The sequence below is a fragment of the Centruroides sculpturatus genome, unplaced genomic scaffold (genome assembly GCF_000671375.1).
Source record: "Centruroides sculpturatus isolate CEXI.00-Female unplaced genomic scaffold, Cexi_2.0 scaffold392, whole genome shotgun sequence".
Lineage (NCBI taxonomy): Eukaryota > Metazoa > Arthropoda > Arachnida > Scorpiones > Buthidae > Centruroides > Centruroides sculpturatus.
The window spans coordinates 252,668-270,634 of record NW_019384894.1 but is presented as its reverse complement, the minus strand read 5'-3'; the positions used below and the strand labels follow the sequence as shown (position 1 = coordinate 270,634).

The window sequence follows — 17,967 nt, the reverse complement described above, 5'->3', positions numbered from 1 at the left end:
AAAAAACTGAAAATATATATTTACATTAAATAAACTGGGTGTGTTATAAGTCACTTTCCAATATTTGCTTCTTTCATTCAGTCGGCTATTTGTGAAACCACTAATAATACAATAATTAATGTACACCCTTCGTCAGAAATTACAGTTTTTAATATCAAATGACGTTTCTGGAATGGATGGGTTAATGCCTCGACAACATGCAAATTTCAAAAATAAAAAGTAATGGAAAAGCACGTCCTTTTCAGAAAATTTTATTTTCGAGACATATAAAGATCGGAATTACGCTAGTGAATCGCGGTGACAGTGTATTTCCTTTATTTTCTTCAACTTTTTCCTCTTAAATATTTTTTACTAAATTCTTTTAATATATNTTTTAAAAATAATTTATCGCGAAAATTTGCTTTAGAGATTGCTTCCCTTCGTTACATTAATATGACTTTTCTTTATCTTGTTTAGCATTTATAGATAGCATTTACAATTTTGAAAATTCAGATAACAAATATTTGTTATCTAGGAATATTCTAGGAATTGTATTTTAAACGCAAAAACATATTTGTTAGTACTTTGTATGTTTATAATAAACACGGCGTTTAATTTCATTTTCAATATTTATTGCTGAAAACTTGTAAACATTATAATCCATATAAATACAAATTAAATATTAACTCGTTCACGTGCTCAGTAAATACGGCATTTACTTTCATTCAAATGTTTATCGATTAAAAGTTTCGAAGTAATTTAGGCGACAGAAAGGTGAGTAAAAATGCTTAACTTTCATGAAATGCGGCCAGTATATATTTATTAGTATTTGCTAAAAATTCACATATAACTCAATATTATGCATTTTTGAATTTCATAAATATATAAGTATTTAAATTTATGTAATTAAATGAACTTTAAAATAAGCTTTATTCCTTTACGTTTGCAAACTAATTTTAAAGTATAGTCCAAAGTTGTTTGAAAGAATTAAAGACGTAGTAGTTAGTAGAATTAATTTAATATCGGAAAAAGTAAATTCAACTGAAAGAAATCTATGTTATAGAAATGAAAAAATTAATATATATAACAGAACAAAAAGGAGTTGTGTATTCCTTTAATTGTAACTGTATCTCGGAAAAAATATATTGATGAAACAAAAAGAAAATTAAAAATAAGATTAAGTGAAGATATTCGAGCGATCGGGGGAAATTATGCAAATTCAGTAGTAGCGGAACACTGCAATTCAACAGGATGTGAAGTAGTATAAAATTCAGTAAAAATAAGGGAAAAAATTATAAACGACAGGTATACGAACCTATTAATATAATTAAACAAAATAATAGAATAAATAATAATACCGGAAGAGAAATACACCAACTATGTCGAAGATTTATAGCGGGAGGGGAGTGTGTGTGATGCATAACCAGAACGATTGAAACAGGTTATGACGAAGTGTAAGTCAAGGAGAACCAAAGGGGATGTAAGTTTTAGAATAGAGTTTAAATGTAAAAAGCCTGATAAAATTAATGTTTAACGTAATAATTTATATTTTAATATAGAGATTTGTTTAAAAAGTTACTGTTAATAATGTTTAAATTTAATTGCTTGGTGGAAATCACAACAGAAAGAAACAGCCTTGAAATTGTAAGAATTTTATACTATTGTCGATAACTTTTAAAAATTATTGTCAGGAAATTTAAATGTGGTATAACAAGTTTATTGTTTTTAATTTTTATGTAGAAAGTTTCATATAAATACTTTCTGATGATAAACGAACAGGTCCGAAACGCAATATTAACATGAATATGTCCAGGTATATTAAATAAAACAATTTTCTAATCTGTGATACCGAGTCGCAGTATCCTTAAATCCACTGTAATAAGTCACGTTAGTAGATACGTACTAGTGGACGAAATAAGATTATAATAAATTAAGGACATTGAGGCATATTAATTTAACATAAAACTAATAGTTCTGTTCGAACCCTGGATGTAATTCACATTACAAGATGTACAGTATGTCTCTCTTTGCTATTCCCCGATTTCGCTACGATGGAAACTGATTGTACTCTCCGACTGGAAATGGTCACCCTTTCTTAACTCCTGTTCTCCCGGCCTAACTCAGACAACAAAAAAATAATAAATATATTTAGATACAATGCTAGATATCATAAATACCTGTGCTGCTTTTGCAAGTTTTAATAGTTCGTTTTCACTACATTCAACTAAAATTTAATTCTTCCTCTATATATATTCCTGACTTTTTCAATACTTCATTTTATCCTTTAAATATTGTAATCTTCTTTCAATATTATAAAATGAAACACTAAACTTTCACATCACTCTTTTTATATTTAGAAGAAGAAAAACCATTTACTCTGCAACAAATCTTTTATGTAAAAGATGAATGAATGAATGTAACTTAGCAGCAAATATGTTTTCGTAATATCTATTATTACGTGTTTGGTTAGCTAATTCTAACTGTTAACACTGGAATCTGTGTTATCATAAGAAATTTTAGATTCACTGTCATCAACATTAGTAACAACATTGTTTTCAATAAAAATTATTAAATTATCTAAAACATTTTTTAAAATTTAACAGTAACAGAGTTTTTGGAAGCTAACTCGGGCTTAATTTGTAACTGTTAACAATTAAAATTTTTATATTTATATTATCAATAGTAAGAGTGGCTAAAACATGTAACGAATCAACAGAAATGTTAATATAACAAAATACTAACTTTTGTTCATTTTGTAATAATGTCTAATTACGTTTTTCCTGAATCCTTATTTTGTAATGTGCTACAATGTTTTGGAAATTTGAAATTGATCTAACTTCATGATATAACCTGGTTATTATATAAGTATAAAATTATAAATATTAAATACTTCAAACTACCTTAATACAAAGAGACCAAATTGAATTTTTCCCCTCGATTCGGTAATATTTTGCAATAGACAACTCCCGTGTGTCATATNATTTGAGATTGATCTAACTTCATGATATAACCTGGTTATTATATAAGTATAAAATTATAAATATTAAATACTTCAAACTACCTTAATACAAAGAGACCAAATTGAATTTTTCCCCTCGATTCGGTAATATTTTGCAATAGACAACTCCCGTGTGTCATATTGGAAATCCGGTTATATGTCTTGCGCATGTGGGTATTGTTTGAAGCCATATTTGTGTCGTTTTCGCTCCATCTTAACCTCACGTAATACGTGACCGAGTAACCAAACTTTAAATGGGGGGAAATCGTAAACTTTGAGTGGTTCACCTGATGAAGAAATAAGGTGTTAAGTAAATTATAAAACAGAATAAAACAAATTCGACAATTAAATAATAATAATCAAGTGCGGATCTAGCTTTTTCGGGGTATAGGTCTTATTTGTCCAAATGGCCGTATTTTCTGTTACATTAAAAAATTTGGGTATGAAATTTATATTTATTAACATCAAAGTCAGAGTTGAAATTTATTTATTTATGAAATGGTGTTAAATGACAAACTTCACATCCTATTTTTAAAAAATACATGAAGTAAGTAAATAAAGTAGAGCGTCGGTTATCCGAAAGAATTCCAGTTGGCAAATTTAAATTTTCGCTAGTGCTGTGCCGCTGCAATCTTTGGCTATGTATTAGGCAACTCAAATATTTTACGTTTTTGATACTAAATTAACTTTTAAAGTATAATTTTTCATTGTTTTTATATTTTTCAATATATTTATTTTTTTTGTACAAAAGAAACAAATAATTTTTAACGGTACAGAAGCCACGATTATTATTTTAAAAAGATTACGTTAGGCTTAACATCGACGAAAATTCAACGCAAAGCGACACGCAACGGAGAAAAATTTCTACATGAGATAGGTTAATATATTTTTTCGTGCGTAATCGGTTATCCGAAAAATAAGTTATCCGAACAACCCAGTCCCCAATTGATTCGGATAAACGACACTCTACTGTGTATAGACGATTGCCTGAACTTATTTATTTAGTTATCTTCAAGAGCAATAATATGGCGTTTTTTTATGATTGTCCCAGACGTGAAAGAATATCGATACTTTTATAAAGGTAAGTTTAAATATAGTCGGAGCATATGTGAGAACTATTTGCTTACTATAAACATACACACAGGTATAACTGTAGAGTTTAGCACTGCAGCCATCCTTTAATTAAAACTCATCAATAGATTTTGATATCAGTTTCTTACAACTTTAATATTAACGAATGAAGTAAGTCAAAAATTTTAAGAAACAACTTATATAAGTAAATCGTAGAAATATATTCCTGAGAAGGTATTTATAATCTGTTTTACCTGGTACTTGTATTTTTAATCTGGAGAATACCCTGACGTATGGAGATATGAAGCATTGTTACTGAAATTGTCCAGGTGGACATACGTCGCATTTTTTATGCAGCGCCACTCTATTGCTTTGACTCGGAATCTGCAACGTCACAGTACTGACTTTATACAACGAACAATGGGAAAACATCGCGCAATACTTCACTGACTTTGCGATACTATAAAAATATCTTAACCTTTATATTTTGTATTTTTTTTTAGCTATTCAAAGAAATTGTCACTAAGTAGCTTGTAAGTCACATCAAAACGAAAACGAAAATAATTTTTTAATGCGTGAATGTATTGATTGATTGGTATTAAATAGTGCGACACCAAAGCGATCTGCAAACCGGGAAATTGACGAATGGGTGTTCAGGGAGAACTGGTTTCTATTCCAGTGTTATCGCCGCGAAGGAAACCCAATGAACTTCACTAGCCAGCCCATGCCGACTACCAGTGTTTAGGGATTAAATCCTGATTCTATTTAGCCACTGTCCACATGGGTGTCAGATAAAGAACGACGGTTCGTCGTTTTTTTATCCTACACCCATGATTCTACGTCGAATTCTAGGTAGAAAATCGTTTGCAGCTGTCTCAAATAGAAACCTTTATGGAACAATACAACTCAGTCCTCTAAATGGCCTTGAATGTGTGAGAGAAACAACGAATGCCTTTGAAATTATTTCTCAAAAGCTTCACAAAGTTACCAAAGCGAGAAGGCGAAGTGCAAAACAATAACAAAACATTTGTAAACGAGGCCCTTAACTTTTCTGGCAAAATTATTTAAAATTGAGTTTTGTTCAATCCGTTAAAATACTTTATTTGTAGAAAAACTCTATATAATTGATTATTATAAAATTGAAAAAGCTTAATTTTGAGGGTAGAGATGGGTGGTATAAAAAGTTAGTTGTTCGTAACAAGTAAAATCTCGAGATATCACACATTACTTATTTGTATCTCCCCACCCAATTGACAGTTACCTATCAAAATTTAATAGCAGCAATGTCCCTTATACACAAGCTACCAAGCTAAATTTAGTTTCTTAATCGTTACCCCATCCCGAAATATTAAACGAAGTAGACGACAACACAAACTTAGACATCACAGATACATATGCATAATAATCTAACTAAAAAAACGAAACGAAAAACATATCACATTAAATTGGTTTTCTATCAGGTTGGGGTAAACATTAAGAATAAAAATTTCTCACGCTAGCTTGTGTATAGCAAACATTAATGCTATTAAATTTTGATAATTAAACCCGAAGAGTGATGAGATACGTGTCATATGTCCAGTGCAGTTGCACTTAAAAGAGATTTAACTTGTTGTTAGTCAGCAATTACAGTTTTTTATAAACACATCTCTACTCTCAAAATTAAGCGTTTTTCGTTTCATTATAATTAAAAATATAGATACTTTTTATAGCAAACTCTCATAACAGATGGTGTTACACACAATTTAATTTATTTATTATAATTAATAATATAAAAGTTATTTTTTTAAATAACATCTCGTAACAACTGAGTTACTCAACTCGCTGCTACACTTTCAAAGACAAAATTACCATTATCAAATGTGTAACCTGACAATTACTATTTAAACATGTTATTACACGCAACATTTGCTATTGTCTGAATGAACGATTTCAGGTACTGCATTTCGATAAATGTGAATCTACTTTAAAATTATTATTAGAAAGAAAATAGGTTTATCGCTCTAGTGTCGTGTTAATGATATTCACACAAATATTTTTCTGTATTTGCTAGAGCATAAAATACTTTTTGCAGTAATGATTTTCATATTAGTTTTAAATGCTTTACTACTAAATAATGAAGTAAAGTCTATCAAAATATTAAAGAAACAACTTATAGAATTAAATCAAATAAACATATTTGTAATTAGGTATTTAAAATATATTTTTCTGAATTCGTGTATTTACTTTTCATTCGGACAGTTTCAGGCAGACACATTGAGTTAATCGAAAGTGTCGTTTTGGTCCCTTAGTCGGGAGACACTTTCAAATATATCATCTAAAGCTACAGTGTGCAATAAAGGCAGTTAAACATGGTTATTCGTATAGGTTACTCATAAGTTCAAAGAAGAGGGCCACACTTTTCCCTAAACCTATAGTTCAATTCAACACTTGTTTAAATTATTGTTGGTCATTTTAAATTAAACGTTATAAATATATTGATGACTACAAAAAAGGCTTTTTGTTTTCACACTACCGTCGACAAAAAAGGTTGTTTTAGCCTATTAACATATCCTTCTACAGAAGCGTAGCCTAAAACAAGGTTTTTGGTTGTCAGTGGTGACTGTAAAATAGTTGACTGTAATGACGAAGAGCCTTTTTTATATTTTTTAATACATTTTGACTACTTTAATTAATTCAGTAGTCTACTTATTAGAGTTCATTAGTACATGATTTCATTTCTACTTTTTCGGATCTGTTATATATATATAAATAACAGTATAGGCTATATATATGTAACAAAGCCGAAAAAGTAAAAATGAAATGAAATATAAATATGTTTTGGTATATATATATATATAACCAAGAAAAGTATGGCATTCAGTCAAAAAAAGCCTTATACTTTTGGACTGAAGTGGACCTTAAAACGTCGTAAGATGCAAAAAAAGTAAAGGGTAAACACACACTCACGCACTTACTCACAATAACATCTATATATAAAATAGTATATGTAATTGTGAGTGAGTGCTTGAGTGTGTGTGGGTGGGAAGTATTTATATAATTTTGTACACTCAATTTAAAGCTAAACAAAAACCACAGTAGTAATTAGAACTTTTTGAAATTAGGTTTGCGTATTAGAGATAATAACTGCATTAAATTCTGATAAATAAAAATCAACGGGAGAAAGATAATTTCTTTTAATATCCTGTGATGTAATTTGGAAAACAAGCACATAGTAGCTGACATCATTAACGAAATTCTTGCACGTTGTGAAGTAGTGAAAATTAATTTAATTATTGTATAAAGTTTAAAAAAGTATAAAAATATGAAATATTTCCATAAGGTATAAAATGTTTGATAAATATAATTTGTAATGCTGAATGAAATTGAAAATGAAAATAAGTAGAATTTCGCTTCACTTTCAGAAGTTTATTTTACTGAAAGTCTCATACTGAATCACCACTGCAGGTAATAAATATTTGCTTTTGGGTTTGTGTCATATCTACGCATCAAATTACCAGCCTGATGACTAAACAACGTAAATTTTTTTTAGGTTTTTTCAAGTCCATTTAATAAAGTTTAACAGTCTTGTCACATCCCAAGTATGAAAAGCTTTTTTAAGTGTGTTTTCATATTTTTGTAGTTTAATAATTGAGTAAAATGTTTAGTTTGCATTTATGTCACTAATTTAAATTGTTAAGATAATTATAATTCTATATATATAGGCAAATATATATATAGGCACGTAAACAAAGTATTCATAGAACTAGTACATTTTGAAGGAAAATAGTGCATTTTTTGAAGGCGCTTCAGTACGTTTTGAAATTTCATTGCGGCAACACTGAATTTAACGTCGAGGAATTTCTTTCGTTGCTTAGAATCGGAATATCCGGAGTTAAGTATCGATGTTAAGATACCTTCCGATATAAAAAATTCGCGATTAAGATGGGTTTGCGACCGGTCGAAGCGAAGTGCGGCAAGTGCAACGGCGTTCGTAAAATATAAGTTTTTATTATATAGAAAAGATGCTAGTTCGGTTTATTTCCGATGTCGCAAGTGCAACGTTAATACTTCGGCATTCGAAAGTACTTTAGAAGGTAAATTTGGTAAGGTATCGTGGGGAACGGTATTCGCTTTCGTCTGGCACCTCATTTGCATAGACCAGTGATGGGCAAACTTTTTAAAGAGCGGGCCAAAGGAAAAGAAGAAAACTTTAGGCGGGCCAATATAATTGTAACCTAGCGCTGCATCTGAAAATCCAGGTGTCGCTATAAAAACATGTGCAGGCCGTCCGCCATATTTTTTTTTTCTCTCTTTCGGCTACGCTACGCACGACGAGTGGATGTTCTGTACCGAAGCATGCTTGTAACCGATCGAGCTTTTACTCAATAAGTGTAAAACAAAATTTTGTACATGATTGTAAATAAACTTTCATGGTGAGATATAAAGCTTCGGTTATTTTATATAATCAACGAACACTCAAGTTAAGTGATTCATCAACCACCACAGCCTGTACTCTTTTTTACTTGTCAGATTAGGAATAATGTCGCGCGGGCCGGATAGAACATTTCAGGGGGCCGCATCTGGCCCGCGGGCCGTAGTTTGCCCATCACTGGCATAGACAGTTCGTTGAAGTCTTCGTGTTTGGCCGTTGCGGTAAGTTGCAGTACCGGTGTCGACTGGCTAATTTTGTTAGGCACGCGACGATGCTCTCTCTTTTTAATTTGACGAGTTTGAAAATTGGTGGCCCCCGGAAAGACTGCGGAAGTAGACGAGACGATGGCTAAGGTCAGAACATCTGCGGCGCCACCTGGATGATGATTGTGTAATTGCGGGTCATTTGATATATTTTCTTATCGTTTTGATCGGATAGCATAAGGAGAGGGGGTTTATTCAGTACGGTCTATCCTTGTAGTTGACCTTTTTGTTACCCTCTATCATGTAACAGGTGGAGGTTCTTGTTAACTGGCTACTTCTTTGTACATTTTAACGAAGGTGGAACTGAATAATCCCCTGTTGTGAGGGGAGAACTTTATCTGTCGTACTAAACGTCTTTGAAAGTCTAGAAGGTCACCTTTCGAAGTGACGCAAAAGTTCACTCGATGAGAAAAAAAAGGACGAGAAAAATTTATCGAAGCTCGAAATTTCACGCAAGAGCTCGAATTCTCACACTTGTAAGTAAACGGCTGAGGAAGTGAGGATAACCTACTAACCTTACTTTAACCTGAAACAGAAATATCACATAAACATATTTAAATTTTAGAACATTTTCTGTAAATGTGAACGTCGCAAAAAAGTCTACAGAGCGATGATAAACAGAAAATTATTTGTAACGAAAAAATCGACTAAACAATATATCGAAAAGTAATGAAATTCTGGTCACCATTAACGTGACTAGTGACATGTTCTACTAAGTACTATTTTTTCTTTATATTATTTTCAGTTTTAACTTGATATTTATCTCTTAATAATTGCAAAACGAGCAAATATTTATTGCGAACATGATCACAATGCCTGGATGCAACTTTTAATCTCATCTTAATTTACTTAATTTAAAATATATGCTCTCCATCTGAAATTAGTAGTCTCTTGTTCGAGTACATCATATTTTTTATCGTTTTTTTTTTCAATTTTTTCAAATTGACAATAGACTCTATATTATACTAGGGTGATAGAAATTTAATCTATAAACGTTAGGAATGGTATAGATTTTATTTTATAGATATTTACCGTAAGTTATAATTATAAACACATAACGTTAGATAGCATTTGCGCATCCAAGCCCGTTATGTTATAAAAATATAACAAACATTTTAAATATTCTAATCTGATTTAGATACTGTACAGTATACACTTTCATCAGTCGTACTCTACAGATTTTAAACGTAAGGGGTTTACTTAAAGATCAATTAATTTCTATTTAAATTTTACGTAAATTTATTTTATTTATAAATAAACACCTCAAAATGTCTCGGCATAAAACAGAACGAACGAATATTTTGCTTCTCTTCGCTGCTGGCTTTGTCTTCGTACGCAATATTGGATACTTCTTGCAAATGTTTTAATCGTTGTAATGATATTTATAAATAAACACCTCAAAATGTCTCGGCATAAAACAGAACGAACGAATATTTTGCTTCTCTTCGCTGCTTGCTTTGTCTTCGTAGGCAATATTGGATACTTCTTGCAAATGTTTTAATCGTTGTAATGGTAAATCTAAATCCAGTTGTTTTTTACGCTGATCGTAATTAATTAACATGCGATAAATAGAATCAACATTAAGCTTTCAAAGGGGTGAAGTAAATCATGACCTCCACAAACACTAACGTTTATACACACGGTAACTCCTCTCTTTTACATTTTTTGACTGTTGAAAATCTTGAGTCCAAAAATGTAAAAATGAAGTGGTTATTTTTTGACGGAACGCCATACTTTCCCTCATTTATATATAATTAGCAGGCCCCGCCACGCGTTGTTGTGGCTCAAAATGTATCTATTATAAATTTATAACACTTCCCCCGTGGGGGGGAATTTTTCGAAAAATTTCTTCTTAGTGTACATTCTGTTGACGTACCCTATTAAAACGCAATCAAAAACGCAAAAACCCGCATCTAAAATAGTACAAATAGAAGCAGAGTTCTTTACCGTAAGCCTTAACCCTAACCATCTCCCTTCAGTGGGTTTGAATTCCGACATGTATATTATATAAAATCACGCGCATATTCGAATGCATATAGTTGTGTCAAGATTTCAAAGGAATCGGTAGGAACAAACGAACATTACATTTTTATTTATATAAATAGAAGATGATCTGCTTTAGTTCATTTTCACAGAAAAGCGTAATGCCTCACAGAAAAGCAAACTTAGGGGGTCGTACTCGTAGCGTTATCTGTTGGACATAAAAGCCTTAACCTAGATTATATCTTTTAATTTAATTAATATGAATGTTTAACGGAATAATATACAGCCTATGTCCACCCTGAGGTTCCATTCTAAATATCGGTGAAAGAATTTTTGAAATCGGATGAGCAGTTTCGGAGATTACCTGCTGCATCCAAACTTACATACATACAAACATTACCTCTTTATAATATCAGTATAGATAAAGCTGGAAATGTAATAAATGTCATGCGTTTCAAAAATATGTGACAGATTGTATATACATGTACAGGAACACTGGGAAAGCTCTAAATTGTTCTGAACCACAAAAACAGAAGCATTTATACAATGCTTTAACGTTTAGTTTCATTTAATAAATACAATATGCTATATGGCACCTAGTATGTACTGTATTTTTTTCTAGAATCTCGTAAATCTCTGTATGGCTCTATTTATATTATTATTATCATTTTTGTTATTAATATTTATTACTTCCAACAATAAAGAAACTTCATATGCTTCTAGTTTACATGCGATAAGTTATGAAGCCAACAATAAAGTCTGTTTTATATGACAAGGACTATGTAATTGGCTTACTTACGTAGCTGCTTGTTATCTTGAAGTGCTGTTTCACCGGGATCAAATAGTTTGTGATCGTATTCAATTCACATGTTTTGTATTATGTTAAATTCTTTTATTGGGTGGCAATTTGAAAAAGTTGTAGACCTATAAATTTTCACTGTCTGTCCTCAATCTGGTGAACAAAGTTAAATAGATAAAAGTCGAGACTTGGTTTGATGGACTAATAGCAAGAGGCATGAATTAAATATACAGGAGCTTCAAATATAAACCGAAAGTTATATTATTTCGATTCAAATCTTTTCTCCTGAAAGGAATTAGATAGATGACCGGAATGACTCTTGCTACTAGGAAAAGTATGATGGAAAGTTGCTCGCTAACAGAAAAAGTAATACGAACAGTGCAAGTCACTAGTAATTTCAGGTGAAAAAAACATATTTCAAATTTAAAAAATTATAGCCCGGAATTGTGATGATGTCACAATACATAACTGCTAGTCATTTGTAACTATGATTTTAGCTATGTCACGCGACATTTTATAGTAAATAAATAGAAGGTTTTCTGTACTTTTGATTAAGTTATTCTTGAGAGCTTTCATATAACGTTTTTTTAAATCCTGTCCTAGACGTGAAAGAATATCGGTACTTTCTAAAGGTAAGCTTATATGGAATATGAACATTTGTAGTATCTGTTCACTTACTGTTAATATATTCACCGAGGTGACTAAGACTTTCATACCAGCAGCCCATTTTTAAATTGTATTAATAGTTTCGAAAATCGAAAAATCCATTTAACTTTTTCGGCTGTTATATATACATAATAAGGGAAATTATTGGAATCGTGTCAAATTTCACTGAGTTTTTTGCAAATCTTCAAGTTTTCCGACTTCTTGAACGCCCTAAAAGTCGAACAATACGGCAAAAAATACCTGAGTTATGTATCTCTGTATATGTGTGTATTTTTGTGTGTGTTGGAGAATGTGTCTGTTGGCATCAACTTCGTTTGATATATCAGAATCAGGTAAAAATTAAGAAAGGAGGAAATTTGTCACGCTAGCTTGTGTACTAGGGACATTGAAACTATTAAATTTCGGTCATTAATTAAAGGCCGAGGGTGAAGAGATACAGGTAGTCACGTGTCATATCTCGAATGGGATTGCACTTAACGAAAATTTTACTTCTTGGCATTTAGTTTCTATATAAAATTCATTACTACCTTAAAAATTAAGCGTTTTCATTTCATAATAATTAACGAAATTCTTGCACGTTGTGAAGTAGTAAAAATTAATTTAATCATTCTAAAGTTTAAACAAGTATAAAAATATTAAATATTTCCATAAGGTATAAAATGTTTGATAAATATAATTTGCAATGCTCAATAAAATTGGAAATGAAAATAAGTAGAATTTCGCTTCACTTTCAAAAGTTTATTTTACTGAAAGTCTCATACTAAATTACCACTGCAGGTAATAAATATTTCTTTTGGGTTTGTGTCATATCTACGCGTGAAATTACTAGCCTGATGATTAAACTACGTAAATTTCTTTTAGGTTCTGTCAAGCACATTTAATAAAGTTAAACATTCTCTTCACATTTTAAGTATGAAAATCTTTTTAAGGTATGTTTTCATATTTTTGTAGTTTAATAATTGAGTAAAAAGTTTAGTTTGCATTTATGTCACTAGTCTAAATTGTTAAGATAATTATAATTTAATAGAAATATTTGCTTTGTTATTGAATTTCAACTGTATTTTTCTTTTGTTTCCACATTTTTTCACTTAAATGCTGACAAATAACAGAGTTGGATTAATGCTTTTTCTAAGTGTTGAATATTACTTCTGTGCTTCTGAAAATTATGAGAACACGACAAGTAGAGGTAATAATAATGATGATTGTCTTTCTAAGTGAGAAAGTCGCTAACTGATAAAACTTTGTATAATTTTAGTAATTGAACGCAGGATGATTGGAGGAAGGGAGGCAGAAAAAGGAGAATTTCCATTTTTGGTGAGTTTATACCTGTAAACATTTCAGCTCTTTCAGCTGTACTTACAAGAAATGTTATTATAATTTAGGTAGCAATATTTAAAAAAGAAAGGTTTAAGGGTGCTTTTTCTTTAATCACAACAAAGACGTTAATAGGAGCAGCGCACGTTGTAGAAAAGTATGTTTGTTTCAATTTTTATTACAATTTTATCACCGGAATATTATTTGATATGCGAATGAATATTTTGATATAAATGAGACATGTATTGAATATGATTTAAAATTTAGTTTTTTTAATCTTCTCTCTGAACATAAGTACGAGTAACTTTATAAATAAGTTGCAATTTTTTTTTCCTCTAACGCACGTAAAATAGATCAGGGCAGAAAAAGCTAATCAAAAGAATAGGATAAGGTGGCATAGGCCTATATGCATAACAATACAATGTAAGCTCGGATTTCGAAGGCTTCGTTTTTTGAACAATTCGGTTCACGAACAAAATTTATGACTTATTTAGGCTCGGTTGCCGAACACTACTCAGCAGATCGAGAGATGATTAACTTTCTGTGTTAAAGGAACTCGAAGGCTCGACCAATCAACGGTAGGACTACGATGGAAAAGTTTGTGGAGCCGACGTAGCCTCGCGTAATTAGACGTCACGATAGGAATCATCGATGAAATTGCTATTTAAATTATATTTCCTGTCGCATGCGGAATAAATACTGTTTTCGTTTTTCGATACGCGCCGCAGTCGAATCTATATTAAATTAATTAATAAATTTTAATCAAAATTAAAATCGAATTATTGAAACATAATATTTCGGTAATATAACGTTTCGATTTTAATATATATATATATATATACATAGCCTATATAGAGAGAAAGAGAAAGAAAGGCATTTTTACGCATGAAATACATCTATCGAACAAAAACAGGGGGGTATGTTTTCAAAGTCAGGAACAGATTAATCAATTTTAATATGCATAAAAGCTTCACTTTTGACACGGTCTACAATATAAAAACATTGTTTTTTCTTTTTGTTAATAAGATTTAAAATAAAATGTGTTTGATTCAATTGGATACTTTAGCTGGTTTTTGTGCTTTTTCAACTACTGTATTACAATATTAATTATGTAGAAGGTGGTAAACTAATTAAAGATCACATTTTTATAAATTATCTCAAGATAGCTCTACTTTCGCCCACTACTGTATGGCAACGATAGTAACAATTTAGAATGGAAAATAGTTCAATGCACTTCATATTTACTACTTTATATTGATTAGAGATAAGTATTCAAGTAAAAGTTTGGCCGAGTGGACTCCGTCTCCGCTTAATGGTGGTGACCAGACCCTAAACACCGGAGTTCGATCGGGGGGGGGGAGAGGTTCGCGCCTCACTCGGACGAGCTGACAGCTGGAATTTTTTCGGGTTTTTCTCCTTGCCAATGACGCCTGAATAGGGGCCAGCCTTCGAAGTCCTCCCGGAAGGCATGCTGTCTCCCTTTCTCGCAGGGGTCGTCTCTTATTAGGCCGATTTTTGGTCGTCTTCTGTAAGACCGCCTCTTCCTCACTGTTTCTTCTGGAGTGAAAAGCGGATAGCAATAGCACTCCTCTATCATCCATGAAATGAAATGATTCAAGTATAAGTTAACCACATGAGAACGGAATACCTAAAACTAAATTATTTCACCAATCAAATGAACGTTACAACTGCACAGATAAATGATTCAGTGTTTATTGCAATTGCGTAGTTCAATCAGGCACAGTATTTAATTCATAAAACTAGATAATTGAAAAAATTTTTAAGATTATGTACCAGCTATTAAAGGAACTTATTATGTAATGTATAAACTTTGTATACGAAATTTTGACAGCTCCAAAGACAGATAAAAACGAAAACACACAAAACAAAAATATAATCATAGATAGTAAACTCAGTTGCTGATAAATACAGCGGAAACACAGTATTATGATACAAACAACAATTTTTACAGAAGCATGGTATAAATGTACAAAAATAATGTAATGAATGACGTAGGGTTTAGTTAGAAGAAGCACTAGGAAGGCCTCCTTCAAATGGCTGACATAATGTGAGAAACCGTGAGCCAAGGGTTAATCCCTTTTGACCACTTACTCGGCAATAGTCTGAAAAGACCGCTTACGTTGCCGTTCCGGATGGCTGTTTATCGAGTGGCTAGGGAGACGGGGAAGGCGGCAGGCGTCCTTTCAATGACAGGAAACAGGTTTAACAAAATAGCAAAGCGTTTATTTGAGTAATAAAGCTAGGATACATGAGGCGATAATAATATTAAAAGTAAATGCGGTTAATGAAGTAACTATACAAAGGCCGCTCTTAACCGTTCTAACAGCTATTCTAAGAGAAAGATTTCACAAAGCTCTAAAATACAAATACCTCTATGAGGATATGATAATATGCGTTCGTTGAATGGGCCGTAAAACTCATAGTCGGCGCAGGGACTGTAGTTGTGGCGATAAGTACCGAAGTTCGAAGTTGTCTGTCGTATGGCAATGTCCTTTCGGTCGCTACGTCCGGTGTATGGAGACAAGATGCACACATTATTAAGTATAATTTTCTTTCGTCGCTTTGTGCTTCCGGGAAAGTCGAGCTTGTATACGTTCTTCGTGGGAAAAGAGTCACGTGATATACTTCTGTTGACACTAACGGTGCATACCGATCAACCAAGTGTCAACTTTCCCACCTAATTGTGAAAACAAACGGTGACCTCCGATATATTCTCACCAAGAGCGGGTTTTTCCCATCGGAGTTGTTTACAAATGTTTTTCCGACAACTACGTAAAAATCGCGGATCTCACAATAATATATGAATCAGATTAATATAGTAAGTAGTTTCGAAAGGCAAACTCACTTAAAAAATTGACCATATCAAAGTAGAATTGAAATTTCTTGGCTACAATAGATATTTTAACATACAAACGGGAACTCACTGCCAATTTCTGACAAAGCTGTTATCAGAAGGAGCAAGTAGAAGATTAAAAAAAAATGTGATTACAAACCGCAAAAGTAATGTAATAATATTTTGCTTTATTCTATTGTTTCGTCTAATGATTATTTTTTTCATTTTCGTTTTTATTCAGATATGTCGTCAAAGATTATTACGGAAGAATAGGAGACGTTAACAAAAACGCAGGGAAGAAAGTGCTGTTTCGGAGAAGGATTATACACGGACGTTATAATTCAGAAAATTATAATAATGATATTGCACTTCTGATTCTCGCACGCAGTATTAACAATATATCTCCGATTGCTTTAGTTGGAAAAAACGTAAGATTTACTAAAGGTTCCGCCACGTTGATCGGTTGGGGAAGAATTGGTTTCAGTAAGTTTGTTATTTTTCTGTATTATTTAGTCTTGTACAACAATAAAAATAATATGAATGACATTCTATGTAATTTTGAAAAAGATGAAAGAACAGACCTTCTTCATGTAGCGAAAGTGAACTTAGTAGATCCAATATACGTGGCTTGTAAATTTGGCTACGAATTAACTTACAAAGAAATTACAGCACTGTCATCTAGAGTAAAAGCCATTAGTGTAAAGCAGTTATTACTTTTCACATTATGGTTATAGTTAATGTACCCTGTTATTTATAAAAGTTTTATTGTTACAGGGAGATTCTGGCTCACCACTGATCATGAGAGATGCGTTAAAAAGACCAGTGCTTATTGGCATTTTCGCTAACGGCGGACATAATACTGGAGAACCAGATATATACATGTCAACCAGTTTTCACCATGATTTTATAAAAACTCACAGCGTCGGACGACTCACATACCTACACGTATAAAATTAAAATATGAAAATATCATGGTAAATTTTTCATTTTAGAAAATATAAAATCTAATTTTATTCGCAAATAGAATTAGATTTTATTAGAAATTGAATAAAATTTCGTATTTCAACAGTATTTAACAGTGGATATATTTTATTTCCATGCCTGTATCACTTCAACAGCTTTTTGTATTAAATAATCTTATGTATTTATTTATTGTATAAATTACATAATTAGATTACTTTAAATAAAACCTTAAAGATCCATGTAAAATTTTTAAAGTGTCACGAATTTACATTATGTATGTACTTACACTACGAATCTCCACGCTATTTTACATATTTATTACATTTAGTGCTGTTAAAATATAAGCAACTAGCTGTTACCCGCGACTTCGACCGCGGAGGTTTTGCAAGCAAACCCCATTTATATTCAGTATTTCAACAACCATAGTAATTGTTATATAACACCTATCGCTGAGAATGATGAGAATGGCCGAGAATGAAACGAACTATTTTCAATTTGATCAATTTTCTGGAACGTTTACAATCGTTCTGTAATCGAACCACTATGCAATAACAAATTCGAATCTAAAACGGTTCGAACATTTTTAACATCGAAATAGATAAAATTATTTATAACAATATCTGAAATGTTATTAATTTAATACACCTAAGTACTCGATGAAAACTA

General features: G+C 31.7%; 1 protein-coding gene across 2 annotated transcripts; it reads left to right on the top strand.

The window, feature by feature from the left end:
• The first annotated feature begins 1,410 nt into the window (after positions 1-1,410).
• On the top strand, positions 1,411-17,536 carry LOC111631338 (venom peptide isomerase heavy chain-like). Of its 2 annotated transcripts, XM_023375562.1 has the most exons (10): positions 1,411-1,459; positions 1,539-1,623; positions 13,032-13,099; positions 13,280-13,356; positions 13,426-13,484; positions 13,553-13,641; positions 16,580-16,821; positions 16,906-17,036; positions 17,113-17,312; positions 17,408-17,435. In XM_023375562.1, exons 2-9 carry the CDS (start codon positions 1,567-1,569, stop codon positions 17,287-17,289), a joined length of 900 nt encoding a protein of 299 aa, XP_023231330.1. In that variant the 5' UTR covers positions 1,411-1,459; positions 1,539-1,566; the 3' UTR covers positions 17,290-17,312; positions 17,408-17,435. The 2 variants fall into 2 exon arrangements, with proteins under 2 accessions (XP_023231330.1, XP_023231329.1); XM_023375561.1 differs by having other exon boundaries at positions 17,113-17,536.
• The last annotated feature ends 431 nt before the right edge of the window (positions 17,537-17,967 follow it).